Below are 17324 nucleotides of genomic sequence, written 5' to 3' on the forward strand. Positions count from 1 at the left end.
ATAAATAAGACCGTAGCAATTGAAATACCTAAAAGCAAAATAAAAATGCTAAGAATTTGTGCAGCAATCTAATATTTTTTAACATAACATTACCACACACAGCCAGCACTAGTACAAATAAAACAGCTTTATTCTCAAGTCATTTTAAGTTCGGAAGTAAATATTACGATTAAGTTATAAGCATCCTGTTTGTTGAGATAAAAGTTTATGTATCATCCAACATATTCCTCGCCGGAAACAATACTTAACAGTTTTCCTTTTCAGGCACTAATGACGGAACGGATGCAGACGAATTATGGCAAGAAACGAAACGTGTATTCAGCATGTGATCAGCCACTAGGAAATGATGCACAATTTAAAACCCTGAGCCATTCCCGAAAGGGCTCTGGGTTCCGGCCAGTCTGCAATCTGTAACATTCTACGATCTGCCCAGTCTTTCAGCCTCAGTGTACTAAATTTGTAACTGGCTGAAATTACCCTCCATTTCTCCCGAAAGAGCGCCCACGTACATCCGCAGCGCGTGCCGCAAACTGCCCCTTATTGTCCATGTCCAACAGTCTGTGCGCGATTACAGCAACAGGGGAGAAGTCCAAATAGGTCACGTGGCCATAATGGGCGGATCGCAAATTGCCCGTGAAGCAAGGTGACGGCTCGGAAAAAAACGGACACCTTATTCCGACGAACATAACTAGGGCCCAGAATGTGCCACTGTGGTTTCTGCAACGCTTAGGACGCTGGAGTGTCAACCGGCTGTGCAGGGAGTCCGCCATGAAAACTCTCCTGGTGGTTTGTGTCGCTGGATTAGGCTTTCTGGTGGCGGCCGAGATATCAGTAAGTCTGCACGACCTCTCAATCAGTTTTGGTAGTAAACACCAGCGTATTGTTATGACATCTTTTGTATAAAATCAGTTGGGATTCATCTGTCTAGTTCTTCTAGCGATCTAGACAAGTCTCAGATTATTTCGAAAAAAATTTTATTCAGTATATGTATTTCACAACTTGAATGTAAGCACGTTTTAAGCACGTTTTACCAGTGTTTTATTTCCTCTCATCCCACTTGATGCATTGAGCACATCAAAATGATGTGAGAATTCCACACCAGTATCTATACTCCCCAAGTCAGCTTAACGGCGTGTTGCCGAGGCTACTTCTAATACCACTAGATTCTGCGCCTTCCATGTTTCATTCCTGGTTAGTGCTCGGGATGAAACGACTATCGATAAACATCCACATGTGCATTGATTTCTCTCATTATGTTGTTGCGAGTAATACCGGAGACGTATGACTCTTCTTGCAACGCATGCTCTCAACATTTCAATTCTAAACCTCTCCGTGAATCAGGACGACACTCTTGTGTCACTGGAGTTTTTTGAGCATCTCCGTAACGCTCTCTCACCATCCAACGATCCAGTGACGAAACGTGTAGTTGTAAGTCGGAGATTCTCTATTCTTCTAATTCAGCCTTGCATGAATCTTAGCCAGATGACCAAATACTCAGGAATCATTAACAAAATTCTTCAAGCTATGTGACAGGACAATATGTAAAATTCTCTAACGTTTCGATGACTGTTGGAAATGGCCTCTTCAGGCAGTTGTGCTGAATGAGAAAGAAACTAAAGTTCCTATATACTAGTGGAAGAGGTTGTTTTCGTAATCTGATAGGGTATTAAGGATTAAGAGGAGGGGTGGGTTTATTTCTTGTCTGTTTTCATCACTGACAAGAAATAACGCAACACCAATAAAGGATGTCTAACACCCCTCTTCCCCATCCTCAGTATCCTACCAGAATACGAAAATACTCTTTTCCACTAGTATATAAGAAACTAAGTTTTTCCATTTAGCAGTCAGTACAACACCTTGAGGGAAGCCATTTGCTGCAGTGGCTGAAACGGATAATTTTCACGTACTGACAATACGGTCACATACCCTGATGAATTTTATTGACAATCTTAACATCCACAGTAGCCAACCCTTAAACTCAAGAACCGGTCTTGCAGGTGCTTTGTTGTCCACTTCTTTGGCGGATAAATTACATTTCCGTAAGCTTCCTTCAGTGAATCTCACATAGGTATCTTTTTCTCCTACAGTTAGTTTTATGTGGTCTTTACACTTAGGTCCCTCCGGCTTGTTATTCCTGTCTTACGGTTATTACTGTTTCCCAAGATTTATCACCAATAACGTGATCGAACATTAATGGGACTTTTACCCGCCTCGGGTTCGAATCCTGGTGCTGGATGAAATTTTCACTGCTACTATTTTGCCGGTAAGAGAAGGAGAGGTGATAATGTAAAATTCTTGATCACCAGTCTTTGCGCTCATAAATTATTTTTCTGGAGCAGTTAGGTGTGTACACGTTAGAAATTACAAGAAAAATGTTTTGTGGCAGGCCAGGATTCGAGCTCAAAAACATGTTTACGTGGAGACCTTGACGAGTTTGCAGTCATGGAGAAACAATGAAGTAGTGAAGTTGTATAGTCCCGAAAAGGGGTTAAATACCACTGAAAAAGACATTCGAGTTCAAAGGGCACTCTAGTACCAAAATTATCAACATCTCAGGAAAAAATGCCCAGCGACATTACATGATGATTCATTAACCAATTAAAATTAAATTTTCCAGTGTTTGAAAGTTTATTGGTGGCATTGCTTCTATTTGTTGCTATTCCGCATCTACTATGGCCCAAACTAGACCGACCCTGCTTCTGTCGGTAGTGAAGGAAAATCACGTGTAATGTGTATTTTGAACCACAGCGCTACCCTATTTTATTCATTTGGCAATATCAGAGGTGAAGATGGTCTCTTCGTACATATTAAAGTTCATCACCCCAAATGGAGATCGAACACAGACCATGTGCATACCAAGTTATCATCTTTCTAAATGACCACCAAACCCCACAGTTTGTTAGCTGATGGTTTTGCAGTAACGGAGTATATCCCACACTGGATGAGAATTCTAACTTGCTGACACCTTGGAAGTGGTTTTCGGCCACTACACGACATTCATTTCCTTTTCGACAGCGTCACCATACACCAGCTGCTTTTCATGAATGAAATATTTGCTTCTATGTAGCGTTTACAGGAACTACAAAACTTGGAAGAATGGTTATAAACCAATACAAGAATAAACGTGGGTTATCAAAATGTAGGTGTGTGTGTGGGTTTTATTCTGTGTTTTTGAGAGTTATCTGTTGAAGGAAGACTTGACATTAACGTGGAGACATTGTCCTGAATAAGGGGGTAACATATCAGCATAATTTTTTACACATTGTTACAGTTCTCCAAGATGGTGCAAGATAATTAAAAGACTCAACAGGAGAAATGTGTGTAGAAATTAAATAATACAGGAGTGGTACAGAAAATACAAAGAGGGATAATTAAAATGTAAATCTGCACATACAAGATATATTCACTAGTCCGGTACCCGAAATGGAACCTGACTGCAGGCTATAGCTAAGACAACACCTTGAAAGACATTGTCAATGGATAAATAGTTATTGCATTCGATGTTAATAGAAAACAGAAAACATGAAGGTGTTTTATAATTTGTAGAGGGGGATAATTAAAATGTAAATCTGAGCATAAGAGATACATTCACTAGCCTGGTACGCGAAACGAAGCCTGACTACAGCTTACTGGTAAGACAACACTTTGAAAGACATTATCAATAGTTAAATAGTTTTTGCATTCGATGTTAATAAATAACAGAAAATATGGAGGTGTTTAAAAATTTGTAGTCATTATAATATTCAGAATATTCTTAAAACCTTAACATAATATACCACAACCACAAGATATACCTGCGAGAACACTAAGGTTAGAAATGATAGAAATAAACTGTATTTGCAAGAAGTGTCGGTATGCTACATAAACCGTAAGAATGGCCCACAATTTAATTGTACGTCTTTGCAAAATTTCATTTGTTCTTTCTTTCGACTTAGTTCCTGTCTTGGAAAAGTAGTTCTATCTGCATTCTATCGCATATGATTTCTCTATTTTATATCCTGTTTTTTTCTGCAGTGATGCTCGCCGGCATTTTTTCTTACTAACTTTTATTCTTTCAGGAGTCAATGTCTCGGGCTGAGGAGGCAGCTGCGAAGATTAACCTTCCTGAGCTATTCGAGGAATGCAACGAGACTTTCCCCATTCCTAAGGGTAAATACAGTCACTTTTCAAGACAAATTGTCGATTTTCGAATACGTGAAAGCAATCTGGCCATTGGTCATTCCGTCAGGTACTGTGTTTCATCTACGTTTCTACAACAACTTTCACTAGCCCATCAATTATATCACACGACTTTTCCAACCATAAAATGAGTACGTCTCATTCTTACTTATTGCTAGTCGCTTCCGCTGGCCTAAAAACTGTTTTATTCACCATTTCGTATCGCCGATTTACACTGAAGTGCCAAAGAATTTGGAATAGGCAAGCGTATCCATATACAAAGACATCTAAAGAGGCAGAATACGGCGGTATGGTCGGCAGTGCCTATGTCACACAAAAAGTGTCTGGCGCGGCTGTTAGATCAGTTATTGCTGTTACAATGGCAGGTTATCAGGATTTAAGTGAGTATGAACGTGGTGTTATACTCAGCTCATGAGCGATGGGACACAGCATGTCCGAGGTAGTGATGAAGTTGGGATTTTCCCGTACGGCCATTTCATGAGTGTACCGTGAATATCAGGAATCCGGTAAAACATCAAATCTCCGACATCGCTGCGGCCGAAAAAAGATCCTGCAAGAACGGGTCTAACGACGGACGACTGAAGAGAACCGTTAGACGTTACAGAAGTGTAGCCCTTCCGCAAATTGCGCCAGATTTCAATGCTGGGCCATCAACAAGTGTCAGCGTGCGAACGATTCACCAAAACACCATCGATATGGGTTTTCGGAGACGAAGGTCCAGTCGTGTACCCTTGATGACTTCACGACACAAAGCTTTACGCCTCGCCTGGGCCCGTCTACACCGTCATTGGACTGTTGATGACTGGAAACATGTTGCCTGGTCGGACGAGCCTCGTTTCAAATTGTATCGAGCACATGGACGTGTACGGGTATCTACATCTACATCTACATCTACATCCATACTCCGCAAGCCACCTGACGGTGTGTGGCGGAGGGTACCCTGAGTACCTCTATCGGTTCTCCCTTCTATTCCAGTCTCGTATCGTTCGCAGAAAGAAGGATTGTCGGTATGCTCCTGTGTGGCTCTAATTTCTCTGATTTTATCCTCATGGTCTCTTCGCGAGATATACGTAGGAGGGAGCAATATACTGCTTGACTCTTCGGTGAAGGTATGTTCTCGAAACTTTAACAAAAGCCCGTACCGAGCTACTGAGCGTCTCTCCTGCAGTCTTCCACTGGAGTTTATCTATCATCTCCGTAACGCTTTCGCGATTACTAAATGATCCTGTAACGAAGCGCGCTGCTCTCCGTTTGATCTTCTCTACCTCTTCTATCAATCCTATGTGGTACGGATCCCACACTGCTGAGTAGTATTCAAGCAGTGGGCGAACAAGCGTACTGTAACCTACTTCCTTTGTTTCCGGATTGCATTTCCTTATGATTCTTCCAATGAATCTCAGTCTGGCATCTGCTTTACCTACGACCAACTTTATATGATCATTCCATTTTAAACCACTCCTAATGCGTACTCCCAGATAATTTATGGAATTAACTGCTTCCAGTTGCTGACCTGCTATTTTGTAGCTAAATGATAAGGGATCTATCTTTCTATGTATTCGCAGCACATTACACTTGTCTACATTGAGATTGAATTGCCATTCCCTGCACCATGCGTCAATTCGCCGCAGATCCTCCTGCATTTCAGTACAATTTTCCATTGTTAAAACCTCTCGATACACCACAGCATCATCTGCAAAAAGCCTCACTGAACTTCCGATGACATCCACCAGGTCATTTATGTATATTGTGAATAGCAACGGTCCTATGACACTCCCCTGCGGCACACCTGAAATCACTCTTACTTCGGAAGACTTCTCTCCATTGAGAATAACATGCTGCGTTCTGTTATCTAGGTACTAATCGATCCAATCACACAATTGGTCTGATAGTCCATATGCTCTTACTTCATTAAACGACTGTGGGGAACTGTATCGAACGCCTTGCGGAAATCAAGAAACACGGCATCTACCTGGGAACCCGTGTCTATAGCCCTCTGAGTCTCGTGGACGAATAGCGCGAGCTGGGTTTCACACGACTGTCTTTTTCGAAACCCATGCTGATTCCTACAGAGTAGATTTCTAGTCTCCCGAAAAGTCATTATACTCGAACATAATACGTGTTCCAAAATTCTACAACTGATCGACGTTAGAGATATAGGTCTATAGTTCTGCACATCTGTTCGACGTCCCTTCTTGAAAACGGGGATGACCTGTGCCCTTTTTCAATCCTTTGGAACGCTACGCTCTTCTAGAGACCTACGGAACATCTCTGCAGGAAGGGGGGCAAGTTCCTTCGCGTTCTCGGTGTAAAATCGAACTGGTATCCAATCAGGTCCAGCGGCCTTTCCTCTTTTGAGCGATTTTAATTGTTTCTCTATCGCTCTGTCGTCTATTTCGATATCTACCATTTTGTCACCTGTACGACAATCTAGGGAAGGAACTACAGTGCAGTCTCCCTCTGTGAAACAGCTTTGGAAAAAGACATTTAGTATTTCGGCCTTTAGTTTGTCATCCTCTGTTTGAGTACCATTTTGGTCACAGAGTGTCTGGACATTTTGTTTTGATCCACCTACCGCTTTGACATAAGACCAAAATTTCTTAGGATTTTCTGCCATGTCAGTACATAGAACTTTACTTTCGAATTCACTGAACGCCTCTCGCATAGCTCTCCTCACATTACATTTCGCTTCGCGTAATTTTTGTTTGTCTGCAAGGCTTTGGCTATGTTTATGCTTGCTGTGAAGTTCCCTTTGCTTCCGCAGCAGTTTTCTAACTCTGTTGTTGTACCACAGTGACTCTTTTCCATCTTACGATCTTGGTCCATCATATTTCGGGCTTGCAGCTGGATCACGCTGACATCTTGGCACGATATTTCGGCTAACAAACATGCAGCCATCTTCAGGTGAGTACGAGACTGAAGATTACTGGTGCGCGTCGTTCTATACATACCGAAAATTGGCGCGGCGGCGCCTGCGCAGTGGAGAAGGCTAATACTGCGCCCCCTATCTAATTTGGCGCGCTCTGCAGCAGAAGCGGGCCGCGCATGCTTGGCACATACTCATCTAATGCATATTGTACGATGGCTTTGCACTTTGTCCACTGATCCTCAACACTATCTGTACTTGAGACAAAACTTTTGTGTTGAACCGTCAAGTACTCTGTAACATGCTTTTTGTCACTTTTGCTAAACAGAAAAATCTTCCTACCTTTTTTAATATTTCTAGTTACGGCTGAAATCATCGATGCCGTAACCGCTTTATGATCGCTGATTCCCTGTTCTGCGTTAACTGTTTCAAATAGTTGGGGTCTGTTTATCACCAGAAGGTCTAATATGTTATCGCCACGAGTCGGTTCTCTGTTTAACTGCTCAAGGTAATTTTCAGATAAAGCACTTAAAAAAAATTTCACTCGATTCTCTTGTCCCTGCCACCCGTTATGAACGTTTGAGTCTCCCACTCTATATCCGGCAAATTAAAATCTCCACCCAGAACTATAACATGGTGGGGAAATCTACTCGAAATATTTTCCAAATTATCCTTCAGGTGCTCAGCCACAACAGTTGCTGAGCCAGGGGGCCTATAGAGACATCCAATTACCATGTCTGAGCCTGCTTTAACCGTGACCTTCACCCAAATCATTTCACATTTCGGATCTCCGTCGATTCCCTTCGATACTATTGCACTTCTTATCGCTATAAACACGCCTCCCCCTTCACTGTCCAGCCTGTCTCTGCGGTATACATTAGAATCTGAGTTTAGGATTTCATTACTGTTTACTTCTGGTTTCAGCCAACTTTCTGTCCCTAGTACCATATGGGCGCTGTGACCGTTTATTAATGAGATCAGTTCTGGGACCTTTCTATAGACGCTCCTGCAGTTTACCATTAGCACATTAATATTGTTATTCCCTGTTGCATTTTGCCTACTCCTACCTCGCCGTGTCTCAGGAGACGTCTTGTCGGGCCTAGGGAGGGAATTCTCTAACCTAAAAAACCCCCATTTGCACTCCACACGTACTCCGCTACCCTTGTAGCCGCTTCCGGCGTGTAGTGCACGCTTGACCTATTCAGGGGGACCCTACATTTCTCCACCTGATAGCGGAGGTCGAGAAATTTGCACCCCAGATCTCCGCAGAATCGTCTGAGCCTCTGGTTTAAGCCTTCCACTCGACTCCAAACCAGAGGACCGCGATCGGTTCTGGGAACGATACTATAAATAGTTAGCTCTGATTCCACCCCGCGAGCTAGGCTTTCCGCCTTCACCAATTCCGCCAACCGCCTGTACGAACTGAGGATGACCTCTGAACCCAGACGGCAGGAGTCATTGGTGCCGACATGAGCGACATGGAGCCATGGACCCTGCATGTCAGTAGGGGACTGTTCAAACAGGGTGTGGGGTGTGTGCAGTTGGAGCGACATGGAACCCATGATACGTTTCGACACCTCTTTGACAGGTGACACATACGTAATCATTCTGTCTGATCACCCGCATCCATTCATGTCCATTGTGCACTCCGACAGACTTGGGCAATTCGATAAGGGCAATGCGACACCCCACACATCCAGAATCGCTTCAGAGTAGCTCCGGGAACACTCTTCTGAGTTGAAACACTTCCGCTGGCTACCAAGCTCCCCAGACATAAACATTATTGCGCATATCAGGGACGTCTAGCAACGAGCTGTTCAGAAGAGATCTCCACCCTCCCCCCCCCCCTTCACCCCTTACTCTTACAGATTTACGGACAGTCCTTCAGGATTAATAGTGCTAATTCCCTCCAGCACTATTTCAGACATTAGTCGAGTCCGTACCACGTCGTGTTACGGCACTTTTGCGTGCTCGCGAGGCCCCTACACGATATTGGTCAGTTTTACCACTTTCTTTGGCTCTTCAGTGTAAAACACGTTGCAACACGAAGAAAACTAACTGCTGAGTATTATTCAGACCTAGCTTTTTTCCCCACAGTCATAGGTCTTTTCGTAGATAGTGAGTAAGAAATCTGCAGGCAACGTTCAGTTGATAGTAACATACAAATTTTTTCGATAACTATTTTTAGATTATAACAATCCGCATGTTTAAAGATTCTAACATACAAGAGGACTTCAAAAAGTAAGTTAACATGTCGTCTTACCCTAAGTCCATTATGCAAGAAGAGTGGAGTATTCTCCCCTAGAGGTACACGCTCTTGGCTTCCTGTATCCACAGGTTTGCTGCGTTACAGATAGCAGGTGCATCGCAGTGTGCGGGTGAAATGGCGCGACAACTGGAAACATAATCTTAAGTTGAAGTACGTAGCAGAGTACCGTTTTCGTGGGTCATCAACCGTCTTCACTTGTTCGGATGATGCTGTCGTTTATCGTCTAGAAAAGTCGTCATAAGAGTAAAAGAAATTGCAGTACAATTTAGAAAAGATATCAGAAGGGTGCGAAAATTGACAATTGGCCCTCAATGATGAAAAGTGTGGGGCCATCGACATGAATGTTAAAAGGAATCGGTTAGAATTTGGTTATACAATAAATCATTCGAATCTAAAGGCCGAAAATTCGTCTAAATTCCAAGGAACAACAATTACGAACAACTTAAATAGGGGAAGAACACACAGAAAATACAGCGGGGAGGCAAACCGTAGATTCCGTTTTATTAGCAGAACACTTAGAAAGTAACAGATCTACTAAAGAGACTGCCTCCACTATGCTTGTCTGTCGTCTTAGGTGTACTGCTGCGCGATGTGGGATCGTTGCCAGATAGGATTACGGGAGTACACAGAGAAAGCGCAAAGAAAGGCAGCACGTTCAGTTTTATCAAAAGTGGGGAAGAGACTGTCACGGACGTGATACAGGATTAGGGGTGGACATCACTAACACAATGAGGTTACTCGTTGCGGCGGAATCTTTTCACGCAATTTCAGTCATGGACGTTCTCCTCCGAATACGAAAATATTTTGTTGACGCAGGCGTACATAGAGAGAAACGTTTGTCTTAATAAAATAAGGGAAATCAGAGCTCGCACGGATAGATATAGGTGTTCCTCTGTTCCTCGTGCTCTTCGAGAATGAAATAATAGGGAATTATTGTGAAGGTGGTTGGACGAACGATCTGACAGGCACTTAAGCGTGATTTGCGGAGTATTCATCTAGATGTAAATGCAGATGTAGGTCTAAATTGTACACACAACCACCCTGACATTCTGGTGGTGTATGGACTAATGTGTCCAGCCGTAGTGGAATTGTGCCAACAGTTTGATCAAGGCCACACAGACGTGGGTGATACTCGTCAGGAAGAAAGGTAGGACGTTGACATCGCCCACATATGACAATGCGCAAGCAACAGAGGAACAGATATACGTATCAATCGCTGATTTCCCAGCGTTGAGTATGTTCATACTGCGATTCCCAAATGCCTCCGTGATCGCCGGCCGCGGTGGTCTAGCGGTTCTACGCGCTCAGTCCGGAACCGCGCGACTGCTACGGTCGCAGGTTCGAATCCTGCCTCGGGCATGGATGTGCGTGATGTCCTTAGGTTATTTAGGTTTAAGTAGTTCTAAGTTCTAGGGGACTAATGACCACAGCTGTTAAGTCCCGTAGTACTCAGAGCCATTTGAACCATTTTAGCCTCCGTGATCAAGGAGGCATCGCGCCGGCCCCATCAAACTCCCCTATCGCCCCCTCCCCCCTTTCATATGAGCCGCGACTCACAGAGATGCGCAGAGGTGTCTCACACAGAGAACAACCCAGAGTGCCTCTGAGAGCTACACCACCAAAAAGAATCGCTTCTTGGCTTTGGGCGAGATCAATGTGCTATACCAATGGGTAACCCCGAGAATGAGGGTCCATGCCAAGGATCTATTGAAAACGTTGGGGAGTGAAAATGAAAATAAGCGATAATGGCAGGATGGCAAATGAATGGAGGGAGTTTAGTATATTTTATGTCATAATGAAGACAGAGAATATAGAAAAGTTCTTTAAACACGTAGGAGCGATTAATGAACTGTAGAGGGCTATTGGCTTAAACTGATTCAAACAATGAAATTATGAAAAACAAAAATTAGAACTGCTGGAAAGGGGTAGTTACTCCCTAATCTCACTATGTTTCAAAATAAACCGATGGGGAAGCGAGAAAGGGGAAAAACTAAAATGCAGTAATTGAAATGTGAATGAAAACCATAGCTTAAACATACCCACAACAGTTTTTCCAGATGTTATTTATTGCAATTGAAACTTACTGTGTATGGTAATTCATTTGGTTACCTTATTCACGTATATTCATGTGGGGATGTATGTCCATCACTTATATCTCATTGATGTAAATGCGACAGAACACCTGACAAAAACGGAATGAAACCATAAGCTATGTCGTGACTAAAAATAACAATAGTGCAATTATACTTGCACGAGTAGTCGTGCATGGAAGCCATATTGTAAGCGCTCCAACAGCTACATCTGTCCATTTGATGATTTGTTAACGACTACCTCCAATCAGTTTTCTTGTAGGATCCTCGTGTGAATGATGACGCACGACACACTTTGCAGCATTAGATCAAGTATCAAGATTCACTCCGTGGAATAATGTTTTACATTTCATGTAGGTTAGCAAAGTATTTGTGTCTTTATCAGTACAGCAAAAACTTACGTGTACTTGTAATGCAACGCTTCATAAATGTCATCTTAGGGTTACTGAAGAAGACAGTCCAATCGAAACTGGCATAACAGCAGCAATGTCCAGTTGAGTTTTGACTGTGATATATTTTTTGTTAGGATTTGTTTTCTTGTCTAATGCTTGTAATGAGCGCTTATTTATTTATGCATTTCTTTCACTTCGTAAGATAGGGGCCTTGAGGCTCTTTCTCACATTTAACCAGGCATCATTAGTGATTTAACACTACAGTTTATAACACATGTCACTCGTACTAACATTACTAAGCAATTTTCTCATAATGTTCGTGTTCAAAGTTATAATGACTTCCGGTAGAAACATGGGTGAACAGAACAGAAGGAATGAAAGTATGATATTAAGTTGACTGGTCAAACAGGCAGGGAGAAATAATGGGATATGATTATCAAATGACATAAAGGGAAGAAAACAGAAATACAGAGGGATGAGAAAAGCACACATAGTTTACTGTGTGACTGAAATATTGGTCCCTGTTGGACAGAAAAAGAAAAAGAAAAACGGTTGGGATATGCCGAGAGGGAAGCTAGGGCGATGTAATCCCTTAATACCTGAATAAGTTTCTGCTTGTAACCAGCAAGGAAGCGTTACAGAGTACACAAGATAAGATAAAAAATGTTATACCTGTCATGGATATGTCACATATTTGCGATAAAAAGTATTTGAGTAATTGGACAGCAATAATAACTCATTCAGCAAAAGATATTTATTTAGCATTTTGACGATACATAGATAGGATTTACATGATTAAAATTTAAAAATACTTGGTTGTATATTTGTTAATTAAAAAATATAACCATATTCGTGAAATTCTCAGAAACAGATTAATGTTACTCTTGCTAACGATGAAGACTGTCAGTCCTTTACACTTCGGTCTTTCACATCTTTTCCTTGTGTCCGTAACCTGACGCCAACGACCGAATGTGTCAGTTCTGGTAGACGGGAGGTTTTGTTGGCCCCCGATACCCCTTGCATAGTAGTTAGGCCTCTATACTGGCTGTCGTCGTACCTCTCATTTTTTCATGTCTCCGTTATTCTGCATTTGAATTCTGTTAGATCATTTTGTTTATTACGGGGAATTTGAAACTGTGAAAGGCTCTCTTCGAAGATGGTACGTGAGCTTTGAAATGTCCATTTGCATTCATTTCGTGGTGCATAAAACCCTCGGGGACTGCTATTAAAATAAAAGCTTCAGAGTACTAGCAGTTCATTAAAAATCCACATCGCAGTAAAATAGAAATATAATCACACAAAACAATGTTGAGGTCGGACATTCGTATGAATTATTGGTATTTTCTAATAAATTAAAGTATAAATTAGAGTATATATATTAAGAACACGATTCTTCACTCAAGCGTTCTGGTGCTACAACTTAACGGAATTATTTGCTTTCACTTCACTTGTTTTCATCTCCAGCTCGCCCCCACGAAGACAGACAAATATCTAATGATGCGTATTTTACAAAAACAGTATATTTGGATTCACCTGCGCGAAAAACTAGTTTATTAGACCAAAATGTGATTTAAAATAAATGTGTGTGAATTCCCAAGGGACCAAACTGCTGAGGTCGTCGGTCCCTAGACTTGCTCACTACTTAAACTGACTTATACTAAGAACATCACAGACACCCATGCCCGAGGGAGAACTCGAACCTCCGGCGGGAATGGCCACAAAATCAGGGACATGACACTTCTAACCACGCGGCCACTCCGCGCGGCAAAAAGTGATTTATGACACGTCACAGACAATATACACCACTGGCCTTTAAAATTGCTACACCAAGAAGAAATGCAGATGATAAACAGGTATCCATGGGACAAATATATCATACTAGAACTGACATGCGATTAAATTTTCACGCAATTTGGGTGGATAGCTCCTGAGAAATCAGTACCCAGAACAACCAACTCTGGCCATAATAACGGCCTTCATACGCCTGGGCATTGAGTCAAACAGAGCTTGGATGGCGTGTAGAGGTACAGCTGCCCATGCAGCTTCAACACGATACCACAGTTCATCAAGAGTAGTGACTGACGTATTGTGACGAGCCAGTTGCTCGGTCACCATTGACTAGACGTTTACAATTGGTGAGAGATCTGGAGAATGTGCTGGCCAGGGCAGCAGTCGAACATTTTCTGCATCCAGAAACGCCCGTACAGGACATGCAACAAGCGGTCGTGCATTATCCTGCTGAAATGTAGGGATTCGCAGGGATCGAATGAAGGGTAGAGCCTCGGGTCGTAACACATCTGAAATGTAACGTCCACTGTTCAAAGTGCCATCAATGCGAACAAGAGCTGACCGAGACGTGTAACCAATGCCACCTCATACCATCACGCCGGGTGATACACCAGTATGGCGATGACGAATACACGCTTCCAATGTGCGTTTACCGCGATGTCGTCAAACACGGATGCGACCATCATGATGCTGTAAACAGAACCTGGATTCATCCGAAAAAATGACATTTTGCCATTCGTGCACCCAGCCTTGTCGTTGAGTACACCATCGCAGGTGTCTTCTCTTAGGTGCAGTGTAATTTTTGGATAAGATACTTTTCAGGGTAATTTATTCCACAGTTGTTAGACGCAAAAGGATCATATGTTCTATTGTCTATTGTAGCGGTGTGGTGGGGGAAAAAAATTAGAGGGTCAGGAATCAGGGAGTGCAATGACCGCTACAGGGACTGTGGCGAGGGGGGGGGGGGGGGGGGGGTAGGAGGCAGGGAAGAACCGTTCTTCTATGAGGACGGCGATGGCACTTCCACGTGGACACTCTGGCTTCATTGGGTTTTGCAAACGCAACGGCAGTCAGTCAGAGTTGAAAGTGGCTGCAGCGAGAAAAATGGCGTAGATGCAAACTCTATTACTCCAGCAAGCTATAGTAGTTACAGGCGTGAACCCGCGTCCGTTGCTGCGAGCTAGTGCCGATGAATGAAGTCTATGTTGTCGCTTGCTTGGAAGTACTTTCCTAAAGATGTTTCTTTTACAGGTAGTTTCACCGCCTTACACAGTCATGTACGTCTTCAGTTATTTGTAGTGTAGGTCGCCGCTTAGAAATCATTTCCTGGGCCTGCTCAGGTGGCTTTCTGGCGGCTCACGTTGGCAAGAATCGGCGTCACATACAGGGGCCGAATGTTGTTACGCTGTTGGTGACGTGGCTGTATTTCGCCCAGTAGAAGCGAGCGTCGGGAGATAGCTGGCGTCCTGCGTCTCGGTGATTACGAGAGTATTGGTTCAATGCTCGTACCATTCAGCGGCGGCCTGCAGCAGGAAAAACGTAGGTAGGCATACGGCATACAGCGCATACCGATTCAAAGTCCGACTGGTTCGACAAGCCTAGTATGGGCGCATGGGTAGCTTTAAAACATGCCAGGGCAGTTGCAGTTGAGGTCACTTACTAGAGCCACCAAGCGCCATCGAAATGTCTGAATACCCCGCTACTGCCCCAGCGACGGACGAAGCTGTCTGCATGTCGTACAGTCCGCGCAGTATAACGCGGCCGGCGCAATTGGCTGGAAGTGCGTGGAGAGAGCGGTAGTGGTGGGGGTTACGGGCAGGCACTGTAGGAGAAATGCTGAGTGTTGGAGCGGAAGTGCCATTCTAAACTGAAGCCTAGGCTCACATTTTTTGTAAACATTGAGTCCTTCCACGCCCACATTTGCATGGTCGCCATTCATACTTTCGTTAATACTTACACTCATGCTCATAAATTAAGGATAAATGCAGAATGTTGTGCCACACAATGTGGCACTACACAAAACTTGCACTAATAGCATAGGCACATAGGGAACACACAAGACACAGATCTGTAAGTCCACGGTATTGGTGATAAGTTGAGAAAACCGTCCCAAATCACATGTGCTACAAAACGCCTCGGTTTCCTCCGCATGTACCCCGACGCCAATATGGGATATGATCACCATGCACATGTACACAGGCCGCACAACGGGTTGGCATGCTCTGGATCAGGTGGTCGAGCAGCTGCTGGGGTATAGCTTCCCATTCTTGCACCAGTGCCTGTCGGAGCTCCTGAAGTGTCATAGGGGTTTGAAGACGTGCAGCAATACGTCGACTGAGAGCATCCTAGACGTGCTCGATGGGGTTTAGGTCTGGATAACAGGCAGGCCACCCAATTCGCCTGATATTTTCTGTCTGAAGGTACTCCTCCAAGATGGCAACTCACGAGGCCGTGAGTTATCATCCATCAGGAGGAAAGTCGGACGCACTGCACCGCTGAAAAGGCAGACATACTGGTGCAAAACGACGTCCTGATACACCTGACCTGTTACAGTTCCTCTGTCAAAGACATGCAGGGGTGTACGTGCACCAACCATAATCTCACCCCATACCATCAAACCACGACCTCCATACAGTTCCCTTTCAAGGACATTAAGGGGTTGGTATCTGGTTCCTGGTTCACGGCAGGTGAAAACCCGGCGAGAATCACTGTTCAGACTATACCTGGACTCGTCCGTGAACATAACCGGGGACCACTGTTCCAATGACCATGTACTGTGTTCTTGACATCAGGCCTTACGGGGTCTCCTGTGACCAGGGGTCAGTGGAATGCACCTTGCAGGTCTCCGGGCGAATAAACCATGTCTGTTCAGTCGTCTGTAGACTGTGTGTCTGGAGACCCAGTGGCTGTGGTAAGGTCCCGAGCAAGGCTACCTGCAGTACTCCGCGGCCGTTTGCGGGCACTGATGGTGAGATACCGATCTTCTTGTGGTGTTGTACACTGTGGACGTCCCGTACTGTAGCGCCTGGACACGTTTCCTGTCTGCTGGAATCGTTGCCATAATCGTGAGATCACACTTTGCAGCACATGGAGGGCCCGTGCTACGACTTGCTCTTTGACCAGCCTCCAGTCGCCATAGTATTCTAGCCCTCATAACGACATCAGTATGTATTCTTTGAGCCATTTTCAACCCACAGTCACCATTAGCACGTCTGAAAACGTGTGCCCACTTACTCGCTGCACCGTACTCTGACATGCACTAACACACCTCTGCGTATGTGGACTGCTGCCAGAGCCACCGTACAACGACCGCAGGTCAAATGCACCGTGTGGTCACACCCCGAGGTGATTTAAACCCGGAAACCGCCCACCAGAGCATTGTTTCACCATGCATCAGCATTATCCTTAATTTATGAATATGAGTGCAGTTGCGGAATGAAGATATGTATTTGATGCGTGAGCAGAAGTACTGAGGAGGCCAGTGACTAAGAAACAGATGAAGTACACAAATCGTACGAAAATCACGTCGTCTATCCGGTCGCATCATATCTGACTTTAGGAAGGACTGCTGTGATCATACGAACGAATGTTGCACACATACCTTACGCAAGCATTCGTATTTACGGCAGGGAGGGGTAAACTTAAATATCCAGGGACAATTTTTTCTTTTACTAACTCCAACTTCACTACCACGGGACGTCGTTTTTTTGACTAACGTCGAACTCAAAATATTTGACGTACAG

General features: G+C 43.9%; 1 protein-coding gene across 1 annotated transcript in view; it reads left to right on the top strand.

The window, feature by feature from the left end:
• The first annotated feature begins 699 nt into the window (after positions 1 to 699).
• LOC124545419 overlaps positions 700 to 17324 on the top strand; it is a 36959-nt gene continuing 20334 nt past the window's right edge. Inside the window, exons 1-2 of the mRNA XM_047124337.1 lie at positions 700 to 831; positions 4059 to 4149. Of these exons, the coding sequence (XP_046980293.1) occupies positions 769 to 831; positions 4059 to 4149 (154 nt within the window). The 5' untranslated portion in view covers positions 700 to 768. The remainder of the gene's footprint in view (positions 832 to 4058; positions 4150 to 17324) is intronic.

This window comes from Schistocerca americana, chromosome 8 (assembly GCF_021461395.2).
Source record: "Schistocerca americana isolate TAMUIC-IGC-003095 chromosome 8, iqSchAmer2.1, whole genome shotgun sequence".
In the NCBI taxonomy this organism is placed as follows: Eukaryota; Metazoa; Arthropoda; class Insecta; order Orthoptera; family Acrididae; genus Schistocerca; species Schistocerca americana.